Source organism: Molothrus ater, chromosome 32 (assembly GCF_012460135.2).
Source record: "Molothrus ater isolate BHLD 08-10-18 breed brown headed cowbird chromosome 32, BPBGC_Mater_1.1, whole genome shotgun sequence".
In the NCBI taxonomy this organism is placed as follows: domain Eukaryota; kingdom Metazoa; phylum Chordata; class Aves; order Passeriformes; family Icteridae; genus Molothrus; species Molothrus ater.
In genome coordinates, this window is record NC_071659.1 from 189,999 (window position 1) to 205,879 (window position 15,881).

Sequence of the window (15,881 nt, forward strand, 5' to 3'; positions counted from 1 at the left end):
GGGAGGTGTCTCTGCCATGGCAGGGGTGGCACTGGATGAACTTTAAGGTCCCTTCCAGCCCAAACCAGTCTATGATTCAGTTATTCCATGACAAGGTAGACTCCAAGGTGTCCCCAAATTTAAACTGGACTCAAGCAAGGTTCCACACTCCATAACCCCTCCAGAAAGGCCCAGTGTGTCCCTGAGCCCCAGCTCCTGGCTCACAACCCAGCACACTCAGCCACTGATGTCCATCTGCTCCTGGTGACACCAGGACAAGGCCAAGGAGCAGAGGAGGGGACAGGCAGGTCCCAAACCCCAGCAGCCTGTGCCAGGGATGTCCTGCCAGGCCTGGACCTCTGCCTGTGGCCTCAGAAGGTCCCTGACCCCACTCCCAGCTCCACAAAGCACCCAGGGATCCCACACTGTGCCTGACATGGCTGCTGTGCTGCTGGAACCTTCCCCAGCCTGGTGTGATTGGCCAAAGGGCTCAGGTACAGCCCCAGCTCCCACTGCCCCTGGACTCTTCCCCGTGCCCATGTCCCAGAAACACCCAGGACACTCAGCTGGAGCCTCAGCAGCCCCACACTGGGACATTTCCAGGTTTCCTCACCCCACTCCTGGCCCCACCAGGAGCTCTGACATCCCACACTGAAGTCCAGGACTTGGCATTTGGCTGCACTGAATTTCACAGGACTTTTTCCAGTGACATTTCTCCAGCTGGCTGAGAGCAGCTGGAATTATTATTAGTTTAAATCCACTCCTTGACTGGATTTAAACTTTACAGCTTCACCTTTTCTGGCTTATCTCCCATAAAAGACGCAGAGTCTCTCCCTTTGTCCCAGCTGTTAACTCTTCCCTGGCAGGGTGGGCAGGCCCTGGCACAGGGTGCCCAGCCTGGATCCCTGGCAGTGCCCAAGGCCAGGCTGGACACTGGCACACCCTGGCACACTGGGAGGTGTCCCTGCCATGGCAGGGCTGGGAATGAGATGGGCTTTAAGGTCCCTTCCCACCCAAACAATTCTGGGATTCCATGAAGTGATTTGGAGGAATTTAATTATTTAATTGATGGCTTTCCTAGCATATCCCAGAGAGAGAGAGAGAGAGAGAGAGGGATCCTTTCCTTCACTCAGGACAAACTCCTGCAAAGTGTCTCCCCTCACACCCTCATTATTTTCTCTGCACCCACTCTCCAGCACCTTCCCTCCCACTGGCTCCTACCAAGCAGGACAGTGCTGGAGGAGCCTGACCAACCCCAGCAGATTTTTGGGATCTGTGATTCCTCCCTCCTGCCACGGCCAGCAGCTGTCACAGGAACAATTCTGAGTGGTTTTACACCAACTTGGAGTAGGCAGCACGGAGCTGCTACTCACTGCTTGTCACATCCTACAGCTGACTCCCTGGTTAACTCCTCCACTGCTTTTTCTGGCAACTGGAGCTCAGCTAATGGAAGAGAAGAATGCTGGGGAGGGAAGAAGCAAAGAACCTGGAGTGTTTCCCTTTTCTTTTTTTTTTTTGAAATAGATGCTATAGCTGCCCTTTCCCCTGGTTAATGGGTTCTCCATTCATTATTCAGAGATAACTCCTAATGGCTGGAGATTAGAGCTGCCTGAGGCAGACAGGAAATGAGTTATGGCTCTCTGGGTGCCCACGAGGCCTGGATCCACCCTGGGCAAACTGCAGCAGCCACTGGGGGCACGCAGGGATGTTTGCAGCCCTGGCTCCCAGCCCTTTGCTCAAACCTCTGGGTGTAGGCACAAACTGGCTCACTCTCCCAGCTGCCATGAATGTGGGCAAGGACTGTTGAAACAGCCAAGGAGAGTGAAACAGAGCTGGAAAGGGAGGGAGCTTGGATGTTCAGCTTTGTGAAGACAAAGGAGGCTGTCCTGTGGGACTGGGGAAAGGAGATGCTCAAGGAAAGTGAAAAATCTATTTGAATTATTCTCATGCCAACATTAAAATATGCATAAGCTGTATCATATTAGAGGTTTAACCTGGAGAGAAAGGAATTTCTGGGACAGCTTTCCAGCTGACCTGGCAGAGACTGAAGAAACCTTAAAATGCATTATGATTTATTGATGAAAGATTTACATGGCTGCAGCAAGAAGAGATTTAGATCTGGTGATTTGTGAGCATCCTGCCAATCCACGTGGCTCAAAATGAAGCTCTTCAACATATGAAAGCAAGTAATTCCTAGCAAAATAACCCCAAGAATCTTATTACTGTCCCAATGTTGTTACATTTGCAGCTCAGTGCTGCACTGGAGAGACTGGGGAACACCGGGCTGAGGATTTCCCTTCCCAAAGGGAAAAGTGTCCCTGGCTCAGCACTCCTGGCTGGAGAAAGCTGGGCATGGAGGCACATCCAGCTGGGCACGGGCACCAGGGGGCTCAGGGCTGGCTCAGTCCTGCCCAACACCTTCATGGATGGGCTGGGAGGGCACTCAGGGCACCCTCAGCCAGGGTACCCTGGATGGGAGGATGTGCTGGAGGGCAGGAAGCTCTGCAGAGGGATCTGGGCAGGCTGGATCCATGGAAAGGGTGCTCAGGCCTTGGAAGGGGGGTTTGGAATGTCCACCCCTGCAGGGGTCCCAGCAAGGCCTGGATGTGGCACTCAGAGCTCTGGGCTGGGGACAAGGTGGGCATTGGGCACAGCTGCACTCCATGGCCATGGAGGGATTTTCCCACCTCAGTGATCCTGGGGTTCTGTGCTCTTTCAGGTATCTCATGACTGGCAAATTTCAGCTTTTCTGAATAATACTCAGCAAGGAAAAAAAAATGCCCAGAATTCCCAGAATGACCAGGTTGGAAGAGACCTTCAAGATCATGGAGTCCAACCCAGCCCCAACACCTCAATGAAACCCTGGCACCCAGTTAAACTCACCCAGGGATGGTGACACCACCACCTCCCTGGTCCCTGGGAATTCCCAAAGGCCCCAAATTCTCAGAATGACCAGAATGACCAGGTTGGAAAAGATTTTCAAGACCATCGAGTCCAACCCATCCCCAACGCCTCAACTCACCCCTGGCCCCCAGTGCCACATCCAGGCTTTGTTAAACACACCCAGGCACGGGGACCCCACAACCTCCCTGGGCAGAACATTCCAGAACTTTATCACCCTTTCTGTACAGAACTTTTCCCTGATATCCAGCCTAAATTGCCCTTGGTGCAGCTCGAGGCTGTGTGCTCTGGTTGTGTCAGTGCTGCTGGAGAAAGAGCCCAGCCCCAGCTGAGCACAGGCACCTTCCAGGGGGTGTGGGGGTGATGGGGGCACCCCTGAGTCTCCTTCTCTCCATGGCACCCCCAGCTCCCATCATGAGAAATCCAAAACAAGTGAATTCTCCAATTGTTTTATGGGACTGCCATGCCAGAGGAACATCATTCAGCAAACAGAATTCACCCCTAGTCATTCTAGGGGTAATTGCAGAAATTAATGAGGCTGAGGGCACCTGGGGAGTGGAGGTGTGTGCAGCTCTGGTCACCACCACGCTCCCTAAACAGCAGAAGCTGCACATCCAAGGGAATTCCCACACCTGGGATGGCTTATTTCTGACACCAGCTCATTGCTGAATCAACCAAGATCCTGAGGACACTTCTCTGGCCGTGTAAATGTGCTGCCAGCAGAGATGTACTGGGAGAAAAAATGTTATTTTAGAGTTCTCCACACAGCTAGGAGCTGCACACTAAAGACATAAAGCTGCTCCTAAAATTTGGAATCAGTCAGGAAGACTGTAGGAAAACAGGCTGACACACAAATGTCATTAAAGACAGGAGAGCTGGAGGAGCAGCTAAGTAGGAAAAAAAAGGAAAAAATAGATTTTTAGCTGCCAGTTCCATTCCTCTGAGCCTGTGCTTTGCCTGGATGACAAACCCAGCTCTGCTTCTGGTGCCTCCTGACAAGCCCCTCAGAGCTGCACCTGGGCAGCCCAGAGGTTTCCCAGCTTCCATTTCCTAAAGATTAAAGAATTCTGGAACCAGGGATCCCCTCTGTGGATTGGAGAGTCCAAACCTGACCAGGCTCTTGTGAAATCCCTTAGGAACCTGTCCATGGGCACCTGCAGCTACCCCTACCTCCCATGAGGAGTTTCCCAGCAAAACTTCATTTCCTGGTGTTTTCCACGTGCCACTTTGCAGCCTCAGGCCAGAACTGATGTTCTGGTGGTGGAAAAAGGCAGCAAGTTCTATCAGACCCTCCCTACCCGTTCAGGATATCCAGGATTTTCAAGATGTGCTCTGACACCATGAAGAACCCTCATTTTGCCAGTTGTTTTCCCTAAAAAAGTCCCTTTCTCCCCAGGCAGTGCTGATCAAACCTGTGCTGTGTGGGACTGCCACACTCACTTCCTGCCCAGGAAAACCCCATTTCATTTCCCAATGGCTCCACGATGTTCATCACTTCTGGGAACTCCAAAGCCTTTTGGTTTCCATTTCAATGTGTGGTATCACAGTCAAGTTTTAGCTCCACTGCCCTGTCCCTCTGAAGTCCTTCAGCAAAGCCAGCACCATCCTCTCCTGGATCTCTCACTCTGGTCCTTCATTCCTTCCCTGCACCATGAGTGTGAATCATCTTCCAGCCATTCAGCACTGCAAACCCCTCCAGTTCCCAGACTTTGCAAGTGTTTCCAGTCCCAAATGTGTATGAATTCCTTTCTCACAGCTCCTGGAGAGAGAGGACTCATCACTAGTGACTGTCCCAGGAGCTGGAAATAACCCAGCCAAGGAGATCCTCAGCTCCTGGATTGCTTGCAGCCAGAATCTGACATGCAGTGGTTCCCCTGGTGGAGAACCTGGACATCCTGCTGGATCTGCCCTGGATGAGGTCATTTCTTTGGAAGGCCAGGCCAGGGCCGTGTCCCTCACTGCTCCTTGCAGGCACATTTCCATCTGGAGCAGCAGGAGAGCTCTGATCCAGCCTGCTCCTTACAGAGCTGCACCCCAGCTCCAACAGCTCCTGAGTATTGAGTTACTTCTCACCCCAGGCAGGTTTTAATTCAGCCTGACCTTTGTGTTCTTGCCTTAGTCCTATATATAATTTCAGAGGTCAGTGAGACTGTCAGAGGGCCCTTTTCCACAGCCAGGAGGAGGCAAGGAGCTGTTGTGCTGTGTGGTGTCACACCTGAAGGACAGGGCCAAACAGAGGGACTCCAGAAGTGGCCCATGGGAATCTCCTGAGGTTCAATAAAACCAACTGCAGATCCAGAGCAGCCTTTACACAGGAAATGTTCCCCTAAATCCATCCCCTGCTCACTCAGCTGCTGCCTTGCATTGTTCTGGGAATGCTGCACAGCTCCTGCAAGTGCAGGAAGCAGTGGGGAAATAGAAATGCACTGCACAAAACACCTCCAAGGACACTGAGCCACTGCTGGGAAACCTCCTGCTCCAGGAGAAGTGGCAAACACAACACTGAGATTTCATTTTATTTTTTTTTTTTCTGTGGGAGTTTCGTTTTCTGCTTCCCAAGTTTCATTTCAAATGTGCAACCTGAACCCAGCAGAAACAAGCAGCAGATTCAGGCCACAACTTCCCAATTTTGTGATATTTAAAAGTTGCCACTGTGTAAATCTCAGCTCACCCAACTCCACTTCCCCAAGGCACTAAACACCACAATCTGTACAGTTTCATTCCATCTTGCTCTTTAGACCTAAATATCCTCATTTTTCAATATTTTCTGGTTTTACAGTTCATGATGATTTTCTTATTCAGTTTAATCATGGAGTCATGGAATGGTTTGGGTTGGAAAGGACCTAAAGGCTCATCCTGTCCATGGCAGGGACATTTCCACTGTCCCAGGGTGTCCCCAGTGTCCAGCCTGGCCTTGGGCACTGCCAGGGATCCAGGCTGGGCAGCCTGTGCCAGGGCCTGCCCACCCTGCCAGGGCACAATTCCTCATTCCCAAGATCCCATCCAAACCTGCTCTCTGTCAGTTCTAACACCTCCTCAGGGTGCTGCTGACAGGAGGGCTCCAGATGCCTGGTTAGGAAGGAGATCACTCATGATTATCCTGGGATTATTATTCTGGGATGATTGGAAGGATCAGTGTCCCCCAAAACTGGAACTCACCCCCCTGTATGTACAGACACCAAGGTTATGAAGCCATGGGGTTGTTGTGAGTGGCACAAAAGGGACAAATCCCAGCTGAGAGCCCTTGGAGAGTGCAGAGTGAGCAGGAGCCCAGGCAGCCCCGTGGGCCAGGAAAAGCCACTGGCTCTGCTGACCTGACCTGCTGCAAAGCCTCTGGTTCAAAGGAAGCTCAAAGGAAGGAGCTGAGGCTTTGCCTCTTGTCAGACATCCCCACAGAGCAGCTGTGCTCCTGCCAGCTGAGAAGCTCTCCACAGCTGAGCATGGAAAATTCCAGCCTTAGTGCAGCCCTGGATTGCATTTTCTTGCTGACACAAAGCAAGGCTCCCAGTCAATTTATAGGCACAGACTGGAGGCAAGTCCTAATTTAAAAATTCCAGTTTTAAACCACTTCCCACTAAATCACAGGCTGTGAGGATGCTCTCCCCCCCTCCAACAGGAGGTTTGCCAGCAGCCTGTCCCAGGGAGCAGCCAGGCCCAGTGGTTACAAGCACAGCTACTGCTGCAGACACACACAGGGAGTGGAGTTAGCCCTGTGCAAACACAGAACAGCTGCAAACCTGCAGCCCTGAAGGGAATCCAGCAAGAGCAAACTGTGCCCAGGAACACCTGCTGCTGAAGGAAGCTCTGTGTTACTCACCAGATCTGTAGCTTGATCTTCTTTCCTTGCAATTCAACAGTTTTAATCTTGAAGTCTATCCCTAAAATAAACAAGCACATAAATAAGGAATTAGTGTTTAGTTATTAAAAAAAAAATATCAATTCCGCATGAACTCTGAATAGCTGAGACAGAACAGCAGCTTTTTTCCTCTTCCACTGAGGTGCCAGGTAAAGCAGGGATGTGCAGGGGCACTGAGATGGGAAGGGAGCTGGGACAGAGCACAGCCAGGGCCCCAGGGACCTGCTCTGGAACGCCCTGAGCAGGGAGGAGCCCCAGGGATCACCCATTGCTGGCATCCAAAATGCAGGGAACTCTCAGAACTCTGGGTCTGTGAGCCAAAACTCAGAATTAAAGACAGGATTTGATCTGAGACCTTGGGAAAGGCTTCCAAACTTAAGTGCTGAAAGCAAGAATGCGGATTTATAGTTCAAAGCAGAGACACACAGTGTCTCAGAAAGTTCAGATGTTTAGAGTTTAAGATATGAAATAATAAAGTAGTGACAAAGGTAAACAAGGAGTTTAGAATGCAGTACTGGAAGTTTGTGTGTCATAATTAGCTAAGAAAGCTTGCACTGTAGCATGAGTCCAGAAGACAAAATATTTAAGGATTGGGTCAAAACCAGAAGTATCCTTATTAGCAGGGTTTTATTAGTCAATAACTCCTTAAAAAGTCTTGTAACTAAGGGTCTTGAGACCTTCTGAGCCCTGCTATAACAATGGAAGCCAAACTCACCCTTCCTGTCTATGTAAAAAATAAGAACAATAAATAACATCATCTAGAAACTCAGAAGTCCTGTCTCTAACTTATTCCAAACTGCTTAAAAATCCCCATCCAATCCAACTCCTGCCCAGGACACCCCAACAATCCCCCCTGGACCTAAGAGTGTTGTCCTGGAGCTCTGGCAGCCTCACTCCACACCCCTGAGCTTCCACAGGGATGCAGAACAGTTCCAGCCACTCCAAGCTTTAACCAGCAAGGAAAGGAGAATGATCAGAGCTTGGTCTCCTTGTCCAGAGCCATCCCTGCCTCGGCCTTGGGTATGGGAAAGCCAAAGCCAGGCCCTGGCAGAAGTGAAACCAAGGCCCTGAGAGCTCAGCCCAGCACAAACCATGAACAAGGATTTTACATTCAACACCCACACAGAAAGTGCCCAAGTGCCACATCCACACAGCTGCTAAAGCCCTGCAGGGATGGGCACCCCAAACCTCCCTGGGCAGCCCCTGCCAAGGCCTGAGCCCCCTTTCCATGCAGAAAGCCATCCTGGCTTTCAAATCCAATCAGAGAGCAGCACTGATCATTCCTCATGCTTTCCAAAAGCCTGCTTATATTTAGACTTTTTAAAAGGCAGCAGCTGCAAGCCCAAACTTCCCTCCCAAATCTACAAGGTCACTTTATACCAAGCAAGATTAAACAGAATTTGTGAAATGCATCATTACATAAGAAGTTTGCATGGGAGCTGTGCCTTGAACTCCTCTTAGCCAACACCCAGCACACAGAACTTGTTGGGCTGAGAGCTGGACATGACCCAGCTCAGAAATTCCCAGCTCTGGACATCCCTGGAGGGGTCCCAGCAAGGCCTGGATGTGGCACTCAGGGCCCTGGGCTGGGGACAAGGTGGGCATTGGGCACAGCTGGGATTTGATGATCCTGCAGGGTTTTTCTGAGCTGAAGAATGCTGGGATTTATTCTGGGATTTGTTCTGGGCCGAGGCTGTGCATTAATCCCAGGATGGCAGCCTGGGACCTCCCACCCATCCCAGGTCAGTGCTCCTTTGTTCTCCAGCACTGCTGCATCCCTCACATCAGGTTTCACTGATGAATCAATGTAGGAACTCTCACACAAACGTGACTGGAAATACAAACCTGCCCAAGGATTGACTGCCAAGATACAAAACTGCCCCACATCCACCCAGCCCTGTATTGTTTTCAGCATTTCAGGGAGTTGTTTGCTGCCACGTCGTGTCCCCAGCAACACAACCAAACAAATGAACACCAAACATGTAAATGAAATATTTTATATGGTGACAGTTATGTAAATGAAATATTTTATATGGTGACAGTTACCTCTGGGCTGTGCCCAGATGCAGCAGAGTGTTTGAGAGCCACTTTTTATGTGTTAAGATAAAGTAAATTATTAACCCAGCCAAGGAAATTAACTCTTCTCTGCACTGTGAGGGATTTAGCCAACTCCAGTATTTAGGGATAAAATAAATCTCTAATCCCATGTTATACTCAGCTCCCATTCCAATATAATACCAGTTCAGCCTTCAGAGCAGCAAGGTTGTTATAAATAGCAATGTATTTCCCTGGAAACACTTCCAGAGGAGATCCAAAACACTGGCAAAAGGAGACTCCTGCCTGCCTGCCGTGCCTGGCCAGCCGGGCTGTTGACAATAAACAGCAGAAACACAAAAGGCTTCCCAGAAAACAGACATGGGGAGGTTTCCAGGAAAATTCACTTCAGGAAAGAGCTGGAGAGGGCAACGGGTAGAAAACCTGACTGGCTGAAGAACAGACATCTCGTCATCACAGGGGGATAATGAAAGAGCTCATGAATTAAAGATGAGCATGAAATTACTCCCTCATTAAGTGTGGCTAAGATATTTATCACCTTCAGCAGGACAAGCTGGAATTCACAGGAAAACCTGCAAGAGCACTGGCCAGGCTTAGGAAAACCTTATCAACTCCAGATGTTCCAATGCAGATATGGAAATGTTTGCTACCCTGCAGCACAGCACAGCTCCCAGGTCCCTTCTGCATTTCCTGCCCATTGCCAGCCCTCACCTGTTGCTTAGAGCAGCCTGGGGGTGTTGGGGGTGACATGAGAGCCCCAAACCTCCCAGTCCTGGGCTGATCCCCCAGTGTGGGCAGCAGGAAAGGGGGGGTTCTGTCCCTGTGCCCAGGTGAGAGCCCACCTGCCCTGGGCATTCCAACAGCACAAGGACCTGGGGCTGCTGGAGAGAGCCCAGAGGAGCCACCAGAGCTGCTCCAGGGCTAAAACCAGGCTGGGAGAGCTGGGGGTGCTCACCTGGAGAGGAGAAGGATCCAGGGAGAGCTCAGAGCCCCTGGCAGGGCCTGAAGGGGCTCCAGGAGAGCTGCAGAGGGACTGGGGACAAGGCCTGGAGGGACAGGAGCCAGGGAATGGCTCCCAGTGCCAGAGGGCAGGGCTGGATGGGATCTTGGGAATGGGGAATTGTGCCCTGGCAGGGTGGGCAGGCCCTGGCACAGGGTGCCCAGCCTGGATCCCTGGCAGTGCCCCAGGCCAGGCTGGACACTGGCACACCCTGGCACACTGGGAGGTGTCCCTGCCATGGCAGGGCTGGCACTGGGGGGCTCTGAGCTCCCTTCCCACCCAACCCAGTTGGGATCCTGGCATCCCAAGGTGCTGCTGCCTGCCATGGCTCCGGGCTGGGCTTCTGATTCTCAGCACACAAATCCTGAGGGTGCAGATCTGGGGGTGAAAGGGAAAAACTGAGCTCTGGGCAGAGCCTGGAGCCACTGCCAGGGCCTGAAGGGGCTCCAGGAGAGCTGCAGAGGGACTGGGGACAAGGCCTGGAGGGACAGGAGCCAGGGAATGGCTCCCAGTGCCACAGGGCAGGGCTGGATGGGAAATTGGGAATGGGGAATTGTGCCCTGGCAGGGTGGGCAGGCCCTGGCACAGGGTGCCCACCCTGGATCCCCTGGAAGATCCCTGGGGCTGGGAGCACCCTGGGACAGTGGGAGGTGTCCCTGCCATGGCAGGGCTGGCACTGGATGGGCTCTGAGGTCCTTTTCCACCCAAACCAGTCTGGGATTCTGAGACTCCATGGGCCCAGGTGTGACAAACCTGAACTCAGCTTTAGAAAGGACAGAAGCCCTGCTGGAGTTTCTGGGCTCCTGGTGCCATGGTCAGTGCAAACACTGCCCTCACACAAACTCTGAGTCTGCTCTGCCAGCCATGGCAACCACGGCCCAGGAGCAGCTCCAGGGGCTGCCAGCTCACACTGGGCACTGAAATCAGGCCCCTCCATCCCACAGCCACAGGGAATGCTGCCCACACCCCCCCTGTACCTGTGCAGGCTCAAACCTCCAATGTCCTGCTGGATACACAACTACTGGCTCAAGGGATTTGTGTTTCCAGCTCTCTCAGATATAGGATGTTAATGAAGAGCCAGGAGCTGCATCAGCAGGGCAGCTTTAAGTCCATAATCATTTCCATATCACTTTACACCTTCCCAAACCCCTGCCAAGATCCCCCCTCTGCCACTAAATCACAAAGTGACTGCTCTTGACAAGTGACAGACCCACGGCCACCGCTTGGAGAGGGAGGGAGTAAACATTATTTTCCAGTCCACTGCAGAGGTACAAATGATGAGCTGGCCCTTTCACACAGCCCGAATTTTGTTTGCATTCCTTCCAAACAAAGCCCCCATTGAGCACGGGGAGGACGCTGGGCGGGAGGAAGCAGAATGTAGGGCAGGAGGAGGGCACGGCTGCGAGCTGGAGCTTGACAGGCAGCCTGCAGGCACATCCCACCGTGCAGGGACATCCCACCCTGCAGGGCCATCCCATTCTATCCTGCAGGGCCATCCCACCCTGCAGGGCCATCCCATCCTGCAGGCACATCCCATTCTATCCTACAGGGCCATCCCACCCTACAGGGCCATCCCATTCTATCCTGCAGGGCCATCCCACCCTGCAGGGCCATCCCATCCTGCAGGGCCATCCCATCCTGCAGGCACATCCCACCCTGCAGGGCCATCCCACCCTGCAGGGACATCCCATTCTATCCTGCAGGGCCATCCCACCCTGCAGGGCCATCCCATCCTGCAGGGACACCCCATTCTATCCTACAGGGCCATCCCACCCTGCAGGGCCATCCCACCTACAGGGACATGACATCCCATCCCATCCCATCCCATCCCATCCCATCCCATCCCATCCCATCCCATCCCATCCCATCCCATCCCATCCCATCCCATCCTGCAGGGCCATTCCACCCTGTAGGGACATCCCATTACACCCTACAGGCACATCCCACCCCATCCTACAAGGCACATCCTATCCCACCCTGCAGGGATGTCCCACCCTGTGGGGACATCCCATTCCATCCTGCAGGGACATCCTGCCCCACAGGGACATCCCACCCCCCCCAGCTGGGCACACCCCACCAGCCCAGGCCAGGAGCAGTGCAGCCCCAAGTGCATTTTGTGTGTAATTCATGAACAATTGCAGTGACCATGCTGCAGCAGCACCGCCCCTGCTCGAGAAGAAAAGCAAACGTGCAAAATTCAACCTCAGGTTCATCAGGGAAGGGAATGGAGCCCCAGCAGGGGCTGAGGGAGCTGGGCAGGGAATGGAGCCCCAGCAGGGGCTGAGGGAGCTGGGCAGGGAATGGAGCCCCAGCAGGGGCTGAGGGAGCTGGGCAGGGAATGGAGCCCCAGCAGGGGCTGAGGGAGCTGGGCAGGGAATGGAGCCCCAGCAGGGGCTGAGGGAGCTGGGCAGGGGCTCAGCCTGGAGCAAAGGAGGCTCAGGGGGCCCTTGTGGCTCTGCACAAGTCCCTGCCAGGAGGGCACAGCCAGGGGGGGTCGGGCTCTGCTCCCAGGGAACAGGGACAGGACAAGGGGAAATGGCCTCAGGCTGGGCCAGGGCAGGCTCAGGGTGGATGTTTGGAACAATTCCCACCTGGAAAGGACTGTCCATCCCTGGCACAGCTGCCCAGAGCAGAGGGGGACTCCCCATCTCTGGAGGGATCCAAAAGCCCTGTGGCTGTGGCACTTGGGGACATGGGAGTGCTGGGGATGCTCTGAGATCCCTTTTCCAGCCTCACTGACTCTGCCATTTAAACCCTGTGTGTTCCAGCTGCCCAGCTTTGTGCCACAGGCTCTGACAGCAGCCAGGATTTGAAGTGTGGCTCAGGGAACAGCTCTCAGTACCTGTGCAGCGCCCGTGGCAGAGCTCAGAGCACAGCCCCATCTCCTGAGGAGCAGCAGGAGGTGTCTGGATGGCCGTGCCCAGCTGAGCTCCTCCCTGTGCTGGCTCACCCTGACGGGGGTGAAGTCCTCAGCCAGAGCCACAGCACCTTCTCCAAGAGCCTCAGCTGAGTGTAAAATCATGGAATGGGTTGGGTTGGAACTTTAAAGCCCATCCAGTGCCACCCCCTGGCACAGGCAGGGACATTTCCACTGTCCCAGGGTGCTCCAAGCCCCATCCAACCGGGCCTTGGGCACTGCCAGGGATGAGGATGGAGATTATTGTTGGATTATCCAGTCTACAAAGCTGCCAGCTATAAATGAAGTCACTGTACCACCAAAACAGAGTTGAGCTTTTGTCTTTGTTTGATGTTTTAATAAGGTGAGGAGTCAAGGCTTTTCCTGCCAGCTGTGTATTTTTGTGTAATCCATGTGCTCCTCCACAGGTATCCACAGAGCTGGGATCCAGCAGCGCCAGTGTCCCAGGCCTGGGGTTTGCTGTTATCCCTCCAAAATAAACTCTCCTCTCTGAGCTTGTGCTTCCCAAACCTCTCACACCAAGTGAAATCCTTGTCCCAGCAAAGTCCCAGCACCCAATGCTGGGGACAACACCTGGAAAAATTAACACTGAGACCTTGTTCTGCGCTGAAGGGTGAAGGAGGCAGGAAACAGCTCCTAGAAAACCTCTGGAGAGCAGTGCTGGCACTAAAGATGTAGGTTTGGGATGGTGCTCATCATCCACACTGTGCAGCTCTGAATCCCTCACAGGAGAAATGTTTTGAAAGACTTAAGTAGCAACTGAGATCATTAAGAGCTTAATTAAAAGCAGAACTCTCAGCTCTTGCCTGATGAGCTTGTGCTGGGCTTTCCTTGGAAAGAGAAAGTGGATTTGCTGCTGAAGCTTTCTTACGAAATAATTAATAATTATCTTAACTGATAACCAAGGTTAACGGCTGCTGCCCTGAGTGAATGACACCCTGAAGCATTCAAGGCTCTTGGCAAGAGCTGCACTGTCTTCTAAGACTTTAGAGTTCTGCACTTGACTTAGTGGGAAAGTTTGGTACTGGGAGGGCTTGGAGGACATCAGCAGGAAATAGAGGAAATTCTTCCTGGAGAGGGTGGGCCCCCTTGGAAAGGGCTGGAGTGCCCATCCTGGAGGTGTCCAGGGAATTCCTGGATGTGGCCCTCAGTGCCCTGGGCTGGGGACAAGGTGGGGATTGAGCTCTTTTCCAAACCCAGGCACTCTGGGACCCTGCACTAATCCATCTCTCTCAAGACTTGGGGGCCCTCAGCATGAAATCGCTGAGTTTAGAAAGAGCAGACAAAGCTTTCCACCCCCAAGTTAATTTGGCAGTTTTAAAAGCTCCCAGGGTTAATTATTGCTGCTGTTGTCAGTTCTCTTTATTGCATTTTTGTTATTTAAATGAAGGCATTTTGGGGCTGGTTCCTGGGCCCTGTGCAAGCTCTAAGCACACCTGGGGGATCCCAGCCCCACAGTGACTCCAGGTATGGCCCAGCCTGTGCCCCTGGGATTGCTGTGAGTCCTGAGGTCTGTTCCCTCACACTTTATGAATGAGAGAGTTGTTAATTCAGTGAAACAGCAGCACTTTCCTTCTGCCTGCCCAGTTTCTTTACTCAACAGAGGAATTTCCCAGGAAGTGAGGCAGCAAGGACAAGGCTTACACTTTCCTGTGGCTATTCAAGCCCTTGCTTGAGTTGGACAGGTGCAGGGAGGTGTTCCAGGCCGGGCTGGACAGGCCTTGAAGCAACCTGAGACAGTGGAAGGTGTCCCTGCATGGCATGGAGCTGAGGTTTAAGGTCTGCTGGTTTTCAGCTTCCTTTTTCTACCCCTGTGCAGGTCGGGATTGAAGGCACTCCAGGGATGGTTCATGTTCAGACTCAGGTGTTTGTTGTTTCTTACCTGTGTTGCAGTCTCACAGCAGTGAGTTCTGTAACAAGGCACAAAATGGCCAACTGTCTCTTGTACAAGGTCTTTTAAAGCTAAACTACCCAATTAATAAATGACACCTAAATTATTTTCACTTTTATCCCAATAACTGATCCCTCAAAGTCTGCAGGGTGGCCTTTTCTGTCCAGTTACAAAACACCACCCAAACCCTTGGAGTAGAAAGAAGAAGGTAAAGAACAACCTGCAACCACCCTAAAACCTCCATCCTGCCCCATATTTATTACCATATCCTAAAACCCCAAACTCCAAGTTTTCCACCCTGTGCTATCACACACTTCTACCCCACTCCACACCCACAATCCCAGTGCTCTCAATCAATTCTGGAAGCTTCTCCACGGCCTCAGGGCAAATGCAGTGCTCTCCTGGGGCTCAGAGTGTGTCAGCACAGAAAGTCTGGAATTCCCAGCACCCAGAACTTCCAACCCAAACCAATCCCTGATGCATTCCATGATTGCACTGCTCAATTCCTGCAGCCCCTCCCAGCTCCTTGGGGTGTCTCCTTTGCCTCACCCATGGGAGATGAGAGAGGAACAGGTCTCCATAACCAGTGCCATCTGTAGGAATCACAGCTCTCAGAGAAGGGCACTCAGCAAAGAGAATCTGAAGCAATTCCTGGCCTCATCCTTTGACAAAGGCTTAAGGGAAAGCCTGAGTTTTATCAGGGAGCCAAACTCAGGTGACGTGGGAGGGAGTGGAAGCTTTAGGCTGGCTGGGACAAGCCTGGACACTCATGGCAATTCCTCCTGCAATCAGGCTTTGCCACCTCTGGCAGCCAGCACAGCACCCAGCTGCAGAGGGGAGGAACTGCCAGAATGGGGCTCCAAAGGGAGATAAAACCCCCATTGTCCTCCCCCAGTCCCAAAACTTCTCTAACAGGAGCATCTCTGACCACCAGAGCTTTGGGAGCTCTTCTTTCTCAGGAGAAAGCTTCAATAAAACAGCAAGAGGGGTCACCAGGCAGCCCCAAAACTCACTCCCTGACAATGAAATCATCAGATGAGAGATGGCAATGAGGAAACCTGCAAGCTTGGGACCCCCTGGCTTCTTTTAGACAGTACCAGGAACTTCCAGATTAAGGAATTGACACTTGAGGCCATGGCTACCCTTCCTAACAAAACATTTATTCATCAGGAGTGAGGACTGCACTGCATTTGAACTCTTCCTTGTGTTCAGCCCTGATCACGTGTAGCACGGTCAGGTCCATGGGAAGGGCAGCTGGATCAGAACAAAAAACCAGGGATGG

At 52.5% G+C, this 15,881-nt stretch overlaps 1 protein-coding gene across 1 annotated transcript in view; it reads right to left on the bottom strand.

Annotated features, from left to right (window-relative positions):
- Nucleotides 1-15,881, bottom strand: part of RAB10 (RAB10, member RAS oncogene family) — a 52,141-nt gene that overhangs the window by 13,236 nt on the left and 23,024 nt on the right. Inside the window, exon 2 of the mRNA XM_036405166.2 lies at nucleotides 6,698-6,758. Coding sequence (XP_036261059.1) covers nucleotides 6,698-6,758 — 61 coding nt within the window. The remainder of the gene's footprint in view (nucleotides 1-6,697; nucleotides 6,759-15,881) is intronic.